General features: G+C 47.6%; 1 protein-coding gene across 3 annotated transcripts in view; it reads left to right on the forward strand.

The window, feature by feature from the left end:
- Positions 1-14,271, forward strand: part of TRMT2A (tRNA methyltransferase 2A) — a 106,808-nt gene that overhangs the window by 73,667 nt on the left and 18,870 nt on the right. For all 3 annotated transcript variants that reach the window (XM_078667920.1, XM_078667921.1, XM_078667922.1), the window contains exon 9: positions 9,170-9,245. In XM_078667920.1, coding sequence (XP_078524046.1) covers positions 9,170-9,245 — 76 coding nt within the window. The remainder of the gene's footprint in view (positions 1-9,169; positions 9,246-14,271) is intronic.

Here is a 14,271-nt window from a genome sequence, read left to right on the forward strand (position 1 = left end):
TGAATCATTCCCCGTCGTCGAGACGGGAGCCTCCGGTATATAAAAAAGTAATGTCATAGAGACATACATAGAAAAGAATAGGCCTAAAGGTCTCACCTTAGTAGCCTATCCACGTCCTTTTGCAGGAAGGACCAAAATGAGCAGGCCCCAAGGGTCCCACTTTGGTGGCCTATCTGGGTCCTTTTGTAAAAAGGACCAAATAAAGTAAAACAGCCAATCAGCTACTACCTCCTTCTAGAACCTTCCTGCCAGGAGCCCAAGTCTCTCAGATTTTCTACCGCACGTTGTGCTAGGGAGTCTCCACCTGAGTTCTCCTCAGGAATTTCTCTTTTTTCTTCAAAAAACAACTTTAATTGTTTTCTACAGTTATGTCGGATAGTCAGAAGAAGGGTCTTTTCAGGGCTTGTTCCTCCTGCAGCAAGAAAAGACTTCATGTTGAGGATAAACATGAGACATGTTTATATTGCCTCTACCCTCACCACCAGGCAAAGGACTGCAAAATATGTCGGACCTTCTCCAACAAGACCCTCAAGGACCGAGAAGGTCGACTCCTGTTGTGGCTCAACTGGCTCAAGACCAAGACTGATGACTTGGTGTCCGAAGGTGAGAGTGTGTCTGGAGTGTCGCATTTTTCCTTGAAGAGGCCAAGGGTTTCTTCCCCTAGCCCCACAGACACCCCTCCTATGAAGACTCCTAAAAAGTCTTCAGAGGGCAAGCCATCCGTGTCTGGCAAGGACCTGCCTATCCCCAGGAAGCAGCCGCTAGTCCCAGGGACGACGACAGCGTCGATGGTGCATTCCGCACAGAAAACCGTCTCGACGTCGACAGTATCGACGACGACGGCATCATCGGCTTCCTCCTCGACGACGAGGACGACGCCTTCATCGTCGGCGAGTACACCTACGCTGTCGACCATCCCGGTCACTCCATCGACGACGAAGATATCGTCGTCGACGACGAGACCCTCGTCGAAGACACCGACGACACCGGCGACGAAGTCTACCTCGTCGACGAAGATCATCCCGTCGACGGTGGGAAAGCCGTCGACGACGAGTTAATCGTCGACAGTGGGAATTTTACCGTCGACGAAAATGACGTCGATGAAGACACCGTCGTCGCAGCCACCGTCGACGACGAATAAATTTCCGTCGACGAAAATACCTACCACAACACCGTCGCTTCCAGCGTCGACGTCTACAGGACCCTGGAAGGAGTCTGCACTCCTGTCCCACGCCATGGATGCCTTTCCACCGCAAGTGAGCCATGTCACAGTGAAAATTACTAAACGGCCTATTACGCCGCAGCAGACCTCGTCCGGTAGGATACAACAACTTCTTCCGACCTGTCTACTACAAGGTCAGGAGTCGGACGAGGACTCATTTACGCAGGCTACTAGTCCATCGGACCTAGTCCTGAAATGCCAAACCACAGACGAGGAGCCGGAAGAGGAGGAAAACCTTCTACAACAATCGGTTCAACCTCCGTCCCAGACACAGATTACTCCTATGGTGTCTCCCCGCTTCCATCGTCTCGGACCTACAATTCCTCATTAAAGATTATAAGGAAAGGTTCCCGGAGAAACACTCTGCGCCCGCACTTCCAGCAGCACAGGCGCCAGTTCCTTCATCTCGCCATAGACCCACTCCCCTGGTCCTTGAAAGGACACAGGTACCAATTCAAGACGCTCCCTCATCTGACGAAGAGGAGAGGGAACAGGAAGAAGGGGAGGTGGATGACGATCAGTCGGACCCGGATGCAGACCAGGACTATGTGGCACATTCTCCAGCCTCTCCGGATCCTCAGACCTCTGAGTCTCCACCCGCAGACATCGGTGGATTCCACAACATCATTGAGCGGGCTGCCAAGAGGTTCCATATGTCCATGGAAACCCAGGAAACTGAATGCTTCCTTTATGACTTCAAAGAGCCCACTCGGAAGACGTCGAGGTCAATCCCCATAATTGATTATATCTGGAAGCAGGGCAAACAAATCATGCAAGCACCTGCTTCTATACAGGTGGTAGTGCCCAGGCTTGATAAGAAATACAAGGCCACATCCACAGCACCGGCATGCCTGACAGGTCACCCCAAACCAGATTCCGTGGTGACTCAAGCGGCGCAGAAGAACTCACGAAATCCAGCCTCGCCTCTATCGACGCCACCCGACAAGGAGGGCAGAAAACTGGATGCCGTTGGCAAACGCTTTACTACCACTTCGGCCATGACGGTAAAAGTGGCTAACTCAATAGCTCTACTAGGCCGTTACAATCGCCAACTTTGGGCGGACATTGCACCCTATCTTTCAAATCTGCCGGAGGATGTCAGAGAGGAGGCACATTCACTTCTCTTGGAAGGACAGACCTCTGCCTCAGAGCTCATCGATTGTGCCATTGATGCCGCCATGACTGGTTTCCGGCAACTGGCAGGGGCTGCTGTCCTGAGGCGACAGGGTTGGCTCAAGGCCACCACTTTCCGCCAGGAGGTGCAAACCAGGATCTTGGATATGCCCTACGATGGCCAGCCTCTGTTTGCCGAACAGATTGACGCGGCCCTTACCACCATCAAAAAAGATACGGATACCGCCAAGGCGCTGGGTACATTACAATTCCGGACCCAGTCCTTTCGTGGCAACAGGGGAAGAGGCCAACCTGCATACAGAGGGGCCTATCAAAATAGATCTTCATACTCCTATTTCCAGTCCAAGCCGCAGTTTCAACAGCGACAACCCCAACAGGGAAGGCAGTCTTCCTACGGCAAATCCAATTACAGAGGAAAGGGACAAAAACGACCTGCTGGCAACAGACAATGACTTGTCTCCCTGGCTAGCCCCTCCACCACTACATTCTTTCAGACTTGGAGGGAAACTGAAATACTTCCATCAAAATTGGCACGCTATAACAGATCGGTGGGTGCTCCAACTCATTCGATTTGGACATTCCCTAGAATTCACCTCTATCCCCCCAACAACACCTCCGTGCCAACGATCACACAGGCACCTACGATTACTTCTTCAGGAAATAGCTTCCATGCTGCAGAAGGGAGCGATAGAGAGAGTTCCACGGGCCCACAGGAATCAAGGTTTCTACTCTCACTTCTTCCTAATCCATCAAAAAGGAAAGAAGTGGCGACCTATCCTGGATCTCAGGGCACTCAACGTGTTCCTAAAGAAACAATCGTTTCGTATGGTGACTCTGCAAGAAATCCTTGGTCTTCTGGAGAAAGGGGACTACATGACGTCCTTAGACCTTCAGGACGCCTACTACCATATACCTATTCTCAAAGGTCACAGGAAGTTCCTCAGGTTTGCGGTGGCAGGACAGCACTACCAATTTCGTGTCCTTCCATTTGGCCTCAAATCGGCCCCGAGGATATTTACCAAATGCCTATCTCCAGTGGCGGCATTTCTTCGTCAACAAGGCCACCAGGTGTTTCCATACCTGGACGACTGGTTGGTGAAGGCACCGACAGCGGCCGCCGCAGCCTCATCCTCCAGCGCCTGTCTGGATATTTTCCACCGCCTGGGACTGACTCTCAACACCGCAAAGTCGACTCTGGAACCCACCAAGGTCATTACGTTCCTTGGAGCGACTCTGGACACGGAGCGTGTCAAGGCTTTCCCCTCTCAGGAGAGAAAAATCAAAATCATCTCATTGGCCAAGGCAGTGGCTTCGAGGAAGAATCTTCCGGTCTGCACGTTCAAGTCCCTCCTTGGCATGATGTCTTCGTGCATACTGCTCATTCCACACTGCCGCCTGAAAATGCGTCCGCTTCAGGAGGCACTGACAAAGCAGTGGACCCAAGCAACAGGTTCTTTCGAGGACCGCATACGAGTCACTCAACCCATTGTCAACCATTTGCAATGGTGGACATCACTCCACCATCTGTCAAAGGGTCTGCCGTTCCTGCTCCCAGCAGAGCCACACGTAATAACTACGGATGCGTCCCTGGAAGGCTGGGGAGCAGTTCTCCAGGAACTTCAGATCAACGGCAAATGGACGACACAGGAAACCAAGCTCCATATCAATCTGTTGGAGTTACGAGCGGTCTTCCTAGCTCTACAGGCGTTTCTTCCACGCATTCGTCACTCCCCAGTGCTCGTCAGGACGGACAACACCACGACGATGCACTACCTGAACAAACAGGGGGGGACACGTTCGATCTCGTTATCACGAGAATCGCAAAAAATCTGGAACTGGCTTCTGGAACATGGAATAGTGTTGAAAGCGGAGTACGTCCCGGGCAAGGACAACGTCTTGGCGGACGCACTAAGCAGGGAGAAGTCTCCTTCCCACGAATGGGAACTGGACATGGAGGTGCTGGACCGTATCTTCGAGGAGTGGGGCACACCAAACATAGACCTCTTTGCCACCAGAGAGAACGCCAAATGCCCAAGCTTCGCAAGCAGGCATCACCACTCAGGAACCCTCGGGAATGCATTTTCCATCGCATGGCGCAACGTCTTTGCGTACGCCTCCGCCATTCCCACTGATACCCAGGGTTCTCAGGAAGATGAAAGCGGAACCCTGCACTCTGATCCTCATTGCTCCGTCCTGGCCGAGGCATCACTGGTTCACGGAGCTTCATCGCCTCTCTGCCCGGCCCCCTCTTCGCCTGCAGCAGTTTCCGGCCCTGATCACGATGTCTCAAGGGCAGGTTCTCCACCCGAACCTGAGCTCTCTGAAGTTGTCCGCCTGGCTCCTGAATACCGCGAATTCAGCCACCTGAACATCCCGCAGGATTGCAGAGATGTCCTTGCGAAAGCTAGAGCTGTCAGCACTAACAAAACCTACTCACTAAAATGGAAGCGATTCTGTTCCTGGTGTGTGGATCATGGCTTGCACCCCTTCCATGCCACTCCACAGCAGCTGCTGCCATACTTGTTACATCTTGCGCAATCAGGCCTTGCGCATACATCCATCAAAGTGCATCTAGCGGCGATTTCAAGGTTCACAAGGACGGCTACAGGCCCATCTTTGTGGGCGGACAGACTCATGAAAAAATTCCTAAAAGGCCTATTCAGGTCCTTTCCACGACCGAGACCTATCCCTCCATCGTGGCAACTCAATGTGGTTCTTCATCAACTAATGAAGCATCCCTTCGAACCCATCCATAAAGCTGAGATCAAGTTCCTCTCTTGGAAAACGGCCCTCCTCCTGGCACTCACCTCTGCCAGAAGGGTCAGTGAATTGCAGGCTCTATCCATTCAGGATCCTTTTCTTCAATTCAGAGAGGACAGAGTCATTCTGAGGACTAACCCTCGCTTCATTCCAAAAGTCCCCTCGGACTTCCATCTTAACGAGCCAGTGGTGCTTAGATCGTTCTTTCCGAATCCTACCACGGCAGCCGAAAGAACTCTTCATTCTCTAGATCTACAGAGATGTCTTAAATTCTACATTGATAAGACAAAACACTTTCGAAAAAGTCATCCCAGCTCTTTATTGCCTTTAGTAGACCAAGACTGGGCATGCCCCTGACAAAGCAGAGCATCTCAAGATGGATCTCTTCTGCGATCACCTTTTGCCACGACAAGGCCGGACGGCCTTTGGACTCACGAGTCAAAGCTCATTCGACAAGAGCCATGTCCACGTCTGCGGCGCTGTTCGCTGGAGTGCCGATATTGGACATCTGCAGAGCGGCGACATGGAAGTCCCCGCACACCTTCTCCAGGCACTACTGCCTGGATACTGAGCTGATGAAGGATGCAGCAGTGGGCCGAGCAGTGCTTCGCCATCTATTCCAGTGAGGTGAGCCCTATTAAATCCCTCCATCCTTTACGGGTATGCACATTCTCTTGTATTTCTATGACATTGCTTTTTGTGATTTATAGTCATGTGATATGTATTATCTACATGCTCGTACCTGATGTTCATACAGAATGTGCATTTTGTATTGCTCGCTACTCTGATTCAGGCATGTGAATCTATGAAAGACACCCAAATACTGGATAAGAAATGCGTTACTTACCTGTAACTGCAGTTATCCAGTATTAGTGTCTTTCATAGATTCACATGCACCCTCCCGCCTCCCCTGGCAGGGCTCACCTTTCTCTCTAATGAGTTTACGCCTACTAGCTTGGTGCGTACGAAAATCTGAGAGACTTGGGCTCCTGGCAGGAAGGTTCTAGAAGGAGGTAGTAGCTGATTGGCCGTTTTACTTTATTTGGTCCTTTTTACAAAAGGACCCAGATAGGCCACCAAAGTGGGACCCTTGGGGCCTGCTCTGTTTGGTCCTTCCTGCAAAAGGACGTGGATAGGCTACTAAGGTGAGACCTTTAGGCCTATTCTTTTCTATGTATGTCTCTGACATTACTTTTTTATATACCGGAGGCTCCCGTCTCGACGACGGGGAATGATTCAGGCATGTGAATCTATGAAAGACACTAATACTGGATAACTGCAGTTACAGGTAAGTAACGCATTTCTTACTCCGCTAGATGCATCTACTCACAACATCATCTGTTATCTATTCCATCTATACAAATGCAATCTGGCCTACTCTTCCATACGCATACATTTATCCGCAATAGCAGCTTATCTCCAAAACAGGAGGCATCTCTCACTTTTCAGAGTGCCTGCCATCAAAGCCTTTCTGGAAGGACTCAAACGAGTTATTCCTCCCAGACACCCACCAGCACCTGTATGGAACCTAAATGTGGTCCTTACCAGACTGATGGGTCCCCCTTTTGAACCTCTCCACTCATGCGAGATACAATTCTTAACGTGGAAAGTGGCTTACCTAATAGCAATCACATCGCTACGGCGAGTTGGTGAACTTCAAGCACTAACTATCCAAGAGCCATTCCTACAGGTTCACTCCAACAGGGTGGTGCTACGCACTAACCCTAAGTTTCTGCCTAAGGTGATTTCACAGTTCCATATGAATCAAACTATAGAACTACCAGTGTTATTCCAGAATCCAGATTCAGTGGCAGAAAGAATGCTCCACACACTAGATGTCAAAAGAGCTCTTATATACTACATAGATAGAACAAAAGATTTCAGGAAAACAAACAACTGTTTGTTGCCTTTTCACCACAACACAAAGGCAACCCCATTTCAAAAGCAGGTATAGCCAGATGGATCGTTAAGTGCATACAGATTTGCTATCAAAAGGCTAAGCGCACATTAACAATTCCCCAAGAGCCCACTCAACACGAAAGGTAGGGGCATCCATGGCTTTCCTGGGAAACATTCCCTTAGAGGAAATCTGTAAAGCAGCCACATGGTCTACCATACACACATTTACCAAACACTACTGCGTAGATGTGCATTCCAAACAGCAGGCAGCTGTAGGACAGGCTGTTCTAAAACACTTTTTCAGACTGCTGCAGCTGGCACAGGCAGCCGCCGCTAATGGAGGGACTGCTATGTATTCTATGCACAGATATGAATTCAGCAGCCCACATGCCTCGAACCGAATATGCTACTTACCAGTATGCATCTGTTCTTGGCATGTAGAGCTGCTGACATTCATATCGCCCGCCCTCCTCCCCGGCGCCTGTAGCGGCTGCAGCACTCGGAATTACTCTTAGCATGGTCATCACTTACTGTACTACACTCCATCTCTGCCACAATGGCAAAAAACAATCTGAGGATGGAGAGGATGCCCATGCGCACTGTAGTCCAGGGGAGGAGCCACCTATCTCGTGATACTTCGAAGACTCTTACAGGACAACAATGTGCAATCATCCGGACCCAACACAAGGCGGCGATCTATGCACAGATATGAATGTCAGCAGCCCTACATGCCAAGAACAGATGCATACTGGTAAGTAGCATATTCGTTTCCCATTTTGAAATCTCAAGAGCCTTACTATTACAAGCAGCACACAGCATTGTACAGCAGACCCTTGCTCCTCTATCAATTTTGAGCGGTGGCAGTAATGCACCCACTTCCCAACATCACACGGTCTTGTGAGCCCAAGGGCAGCGAGGCAGAATGTTGCAAGACCTTGATGGGCAGTCTACTTTTCCTTGAAACTGCCACGAGGTGAGTAAGGCAGTCTAGGCAAGAAGAGGTGGGTCACAGATCCAAAAACATCAGCAATGTTTGGAAATTTGACATGAGAGAACGCTTGAGCTGTAGCAGACCCACTTGGGTGAAACATTGGCTGAGCTGTCCTTGATTTGCTACACAAATGTAATTACAATACTGTATCAACTGTGCAGGGCATTGTCTTTATACGCAGCTTTTACCTACTTTCTGAACACTTATATAGAGCAAACTCCCTACACAACATCTGCAAGGTACCAGCCAGCTCCTGCAAGCATGAAGTTTCAAGTCCAAACGGGTTGTAGGGAATCTGAGACAAATGATGGAAGCTCCCTACATGTTTAGACCATACAGCAGCAGTGTTCTATTGACCTTTGGATGCTTGCTATCCTTCGTAAGACCAAGGACCTTTCAGACTTGTACATACCAATCGCAGAGTATATAATACAGATAAAAACTGTCCTTCAAACAGGGCCAATGTGTCAGAGTACAGTATACTAGTTTGTAATGCCTAGTGCCATGCTTGTCCATGTTTTTGCTTTGGTTTGACTTTTATTTATTTGTATTTTGTTTTTGATTTTCTGTCAGTCACCTCCATCTAAACCCTCAGCTTCCCTCTTCTATATTTCCCCTTATTTCTTATTTTTTCTTTTTCTCCTGCTTCTAGCTCATCCTTCACTACAGGTTTACATTCTTTTTCAACCCCTTTTTTCAGCTTCCTTATCTTGTGGCGCCATCTGTAGTATTTCCACTTTTCACACTTTTTTGTTCTCTTATTTTCGCTCCACCTTATTTCACCCTTTCTCCTGATCTTTTTTTCTTTGTATTCTTACACCTGTCAGCCTCTTGCTTTCTCCTGGTCTTTCTTTAGCCCCTTCGCTCCTTTGCTCATTGTCCCTCTTTCCCTCACAATTTTGATTGTTGTGCCTTTAAATTAGAATTACTTCTCTCCTTTTCTCTTACCATATTTCTCCACCCACACACTTTACTTCCCAGTACACCCATTAAAAGTTTTCCAAAAAGTCGTATAAAGATAAAATATGGTCTTCTGGAGAATCTTTAATAGCTGATATGGCAGCATTTATCCTGCTCTTTCTTCTCTCTCTGCCATTTTCCCAAAGTAATATTTGAGTTATTTTCCAATTTGTCTTGCTTCTTCTCCCCTTTTCTGTCTTTAGAAAGTAAAGAAAGTGATTGGAATTGAGATGTGCCAAGAAGCAGTGAAAGATGCTAAAGTCAATGCCAGACTTAATGGTGAGTGGTGGAGATCATTAAGGAACTGTTTCCTGCCTGAGAGATGCACTGTGTAAGACAAACCTGGCTTCAGTAATGGAAAAATCTGTTAGTTATGTGGCACTTTCCAGTAAAGCCATTACTACTGGTTAACAAAAAACACTCCGGCAGGTAATGGGAATGACACACTTTACTTTCCCATACACACTTTACTTCAATAAATAATCATATAGTCAGTAAAAAAAAAATCAAAATCACAATTTGAAACGTGCTGTATAGGCGAGGTGTTTGTTTCCAAAATAAATTACTGATGTCCGCCCCAAGGAGTGCTGCTAGTTCTTGGAAACAAGAACAATTTATAAAACAAAGTCTTCAGCTTGCTAAACAATGGATATATGTTACAAAACAAATTGGGGTTTTAAATGACGTGAGGAATTGTCTCCAAAATACCCACACCTTACATTAAACCTGGCGTAGTAACAGAATGTCGTAAACTTTCATCAAACATGCCTCAGCTTTAAAACTTTAGTATTAGGGCATTTTTTCCCAATCAACCTATACGTTTATGGCAAGATTTTGTATTTTATTAGATCCGGCAAAACATCTGGGCTACCCATATCACTATTTTTCTTTTCAATTTCTGTGTAGATTTACATGTCATGCCATCCCTCCATAATGTGCTAAGGGTACTCTTAGTACTGCATCGCATATATATTCTTATATATGCTAAATATCCAGTTCATTTTACAATGAGCTGGAACCAAAACAGCCCAGCTTGTGTGCAGTCATTAAGAAAATACTATTAATGTTGTAGCTATTAAATAACCATTACCTCAATGTCCGAACTCCTAAAATACTGGAGATGCATCTCTATTATCGATGTATTAGAACATAAGTGTGTATTTTTCCCTAGATGAGGATGGATATATAATATAGTATTCACTCCCCCTATTCTCAAATGTTACAGGGTCTCACATTATTTTCAGTATTTTGAGTAGTACAATATATCTTTAAGTGTAAATGGGAAGGTTTACAAGCAAAACTGGTAAAATCAAGGTTTTAAAAGGTAGTGTATTTGAAGTGCACCAAGCTTCTAGATGGCTGTGTTCCTCATGGCTGAGAAGGGAGGTTGCCGTTAAGAGCTCTCTTTCATTGCCTTCGCATATGGTGAGGTTCTTAGTCTTGAGGAAGATACAAAGTGAGTCAAACTGTTGAAGAGCTGTCGGGTCCCAGGAGATCAGTGGCTGCTGACCACAAAAACAAAATGTGGTGAGACAGGTGGAAGGAACGCAGGAAAGGGAGCGTAAGAGGGAGGGGGGCGTTAATATGAATATAAAAATAAATGAACCCACCTTAAGCTGACCCCTGTGCTCTTCCTGATCCCAGCAGCCCCTGAGACAGGCTTCCTTTGCAATCCCCGCGCTGCTCTCATAACATGAGAGCAGCACAGGGATTGGCCTGAGCGGGCATAAAAGACACTCTGCTCAGGTCAGGGAGTCTGTGGGGTTTCTCCAGCCCGGCTGGTGAATGCAGCTGGGTTGGAGAAACCGAAGTGCGCATGTGTTTATCCAGCCTGAGACGGTGGGCCAAAAACACATGAGCACTTAGAAGTATACAAAGCACTCCTTCTCTCCACTCCTATGCCTCGGCCCACCCTTCCCTGCACACGCTGGCTCAGCGCCAGCAAATGAAAAAATAAAACTATGACAGAACATAGTTTTATTTTTCACCTGCTGGCTCTGAGCCAGGCAGTGGGGCGACGCTCCTCCGCCATTACAGAGGAGCCGCCACAGCAGGAGATCACTTCAGTTCAAGCAGTCACTTCCACTGAGATCTGCAGGAGGTAACGTCATGGTCAGTGCCAGGCGAGCCTTTAGTTCCAGGAACATGCGTACATTGCCCGGATGGCTTAAGGTGCAGTGGTGATGTGCATGCAAGATAGGAAGGAGGAGGCAAGGAATTGGAGACCATAGAGTGTACTGGAAACTTGGCAGCGGAGTTGGTTTTGAGGGTGGAGGTGGCATTGTCTTTGCAGTCTGGCTAGAGCAGTGATCTTCAAATCTTTTAATGCCCCCAACCCCCTCCTTGTGGGGAAAATAAATCATCGGACCCCCCCTCAGAATATTTCACAATTACTCTATTAAATTGGTAATGTTGAAATATGTCTAGACGTATTTAAACATTGCAGTTAAGTTCTGTTACCGTTTTTAATGATTGTCAAACATACTATTCTGGTCAGGCAGGCCTTACTAATGTTTAGAAGTATCCACAATGTGATTATTAGAAATCTGGTTGGGGGTTTTGAAGAATATCTGGAGTCCCTTCCCTTTTGACACCTTCTCCCAGCCAGGATATAAATGATAAAAGAGGTTAGTAATGGCCCATTACTGAGAGGCTTACTGCTGCTCCTTTTCTTCCACTTAAAACAAAGCACTGTTATCAGCATAATGCTTGGTTCGAGGCATATGGGCTGCAGATGGTACATTTATGAATAGATCGCCATCTGGTGTTGGGCTCGGATGATTGCACTTTGTTTTTCTTCTGGAGAAGTCTTTGTCGTCATAGATGACTCCTCCTCTCGGTGTTAGTGCGCATGGGCATCGGCTCCATCCTTAGATTGTTTTTTTCCGCCATCGGGTTCGGATGAGGATCGAAGCGCTCCGGACCGACTTCAACAAAGAAGGTTATAACCGGCGCGTATTCCTTTCCAAATCGACGGTATCGTTATCGAACGCGACTTTACTCCATACCGACGCGGTTCGAAGGACGACGACTACGAGAAACTCGACGTAGTCCAGCCCGGGGTCCATGGAAAGGACTCCATTCAAAAAATGTCCAACGTGTGGTGCTAAGTTCCCACACAAGGACCTACACGAAGTGTGCAACCTCTGCTTGTCCCCTGAACACGAATCCAGGGACTGTGAGGCCTGTGCAGCGTTCTCTTCAAAATCGACGATTAGAAACCGTCGAGCCCGAAGACACGAGGTATCGAGAATGCAGTCACAAGCAATCTCGGAGCTGTTTGAGGACCAGCACCCAGAAGAGGAGGAAGAAGAGGCCGAAGAGGCGGGGTCCGAAGCGGACGAGTCTGACGTCGAGGAAATCGACGTCCAACAAACCGTGAGTGACGACGTCCCTTTACCAAAAGACAGACCCCCCACGGTATCGACCCCGCCTTCGAGCCCGGTCAGACAACCGAAAAAAGTTTCCAACGCCCCGCCTTCGAGCCCGGCAACGAAACAGAAACCGAAACACTCGGTCTCCCATCATAGTGGTTCCGGTTCCGATAAACGGACCACATCGACACCGAAGCTCCAAGTCAAGGAAAGCTCGAAGTCGAAGCAGTCCATGTCGACACCGAAGCACGCTTCGGCGTCGAAAACACCCTCGACACCGGGGACATCTTCGATACCGAAGAAATCGGATCCGAATAAAATCTCGGCACCGAAAATACAAATGGACATTCACAAGAAAAAACACCTTTCGGACCCGAAAACTGCGGTACCGACACAGGAACACGGGACTGATCCTAAACAAAAGACTCTGTTTATTGACCCAAAGACTGGCAAGGTAGTCACAGAACTACCTAAAAAGAGGAAGAATGAACATTCGGACGACAAGACTCATCCGAAGAAGAGAACAATGGGGACGAATACAACTCCTCCCTCTTCTCCCAAACCTAGACACACACCATCTTCTCCTCTTCCTCACAATAGGCCAAATATTCCTCCCACACGACCATCTACACCTACAACAGATGTAGAGAGTGACACAGGGGAGGGGGAACATCCTGGGGATGATGAAGACACAATCCCAGAGGAGGCAGACCCATGGGAAGAGTATAATGTAGGGTCAGATAATGATAACGACCCTGAATTGTATCCCTCAAAACCTTCACCTCCTGATGACAATACTGGGTTTGCACAACTCATTAATAGAGCAGCAACATATCATAAGGTAGAACTACATGCAGAACCTCAAATAGAGGACTTCTTATTAGAAACACTACCTACTGCACAAAGAACATCAGGAACACTACCAATGCTTAAGGGCCTTCTCAGTCATACATCAGAGATATTCAAAGACCCAGTGAGGGCTAGGGTATTGAACCCAAGAATCGATAAAAAATATAGGGCAGCTCCAAAAGACCCAATATACATTAAAGGGCAAATTCCTCTAGACTCACTAGTGGTCACAAACGCTCGTAAGAGAGCAAACTCTTTATCTACAGGAGAAGCTCCACCTCCTGACAAAGAATCTAAACTAATAGATGCCTCTGGCAAGAGAGTGGCATCTCAAGCGGCAAACAGCTGGCGCATAGCTAATACGCAAGCACTACTTGCAAGGTATGACAGAGCGCATTATGATGAGTTAGAAAAACTCATCACACATCTCCCTAAAGAACATCAAAAGAGGGCAGATCAACTCATACAAGAAGGGAAGTTAATTACTAACACTTCAATAAAGTGCACCCTAGACGCGGCAGACACTGCAGCAAGGTCTACAAACACAAGCATCATGTTAAGGAGACATGCATGGCTCAGAGTATCAGGGTTCAAACAAGAAGTACAAACATCGTTACTGAACCAACCTTTTGATGGGAAAACACTTTTCGGCACAGGGACAGATGAGGCCCTAGAAAAGATGAAGAAGGATACCGAAACGGCTAAATCAATGGGAGCATTGCAACAGCCGACACAAAGAGGTTCCTTTCGTAGATCCACCTATAGAGGAGGATCCAAAAATACAGGTACAAGCCAGCAGCAAACCTCTTTTACACCTACATCACCCAGAGGTAATTCTAAAGGTGGCTACAGGGGTAACAACAACATGGGTAGAGGTCGCGGAAACAACAACAACCGCAACTCTCCAACCCCAAAACAGTGACTTCATACAGCTCCCCCAGACCATATAACACCGGTCGGGGGACGACTATCACTGTTCCTACCTGTCTGGGAAAACATCACATCAGACAGGTGGGTGAGACAAATTATCCAACATGGTTATTGCCTAGAACTCACAGCTACCCCACCAAACATCCCCCCCA

Source organism: Lissotriton helveticus, chromosome 11 (genome assembly GCF_964261635.1).
Source record: "Lissotriton helveticus chromosome 11, aLisHel1.1, whole genome shotgun sequence".
In the NCBI taxonomy this organism is placed as follows: Eukaryota; Metazoa; Chordata; class Amphibia; order Caudata; family Salamandridae; genus Lissotriton; species Lissotriton helveticus.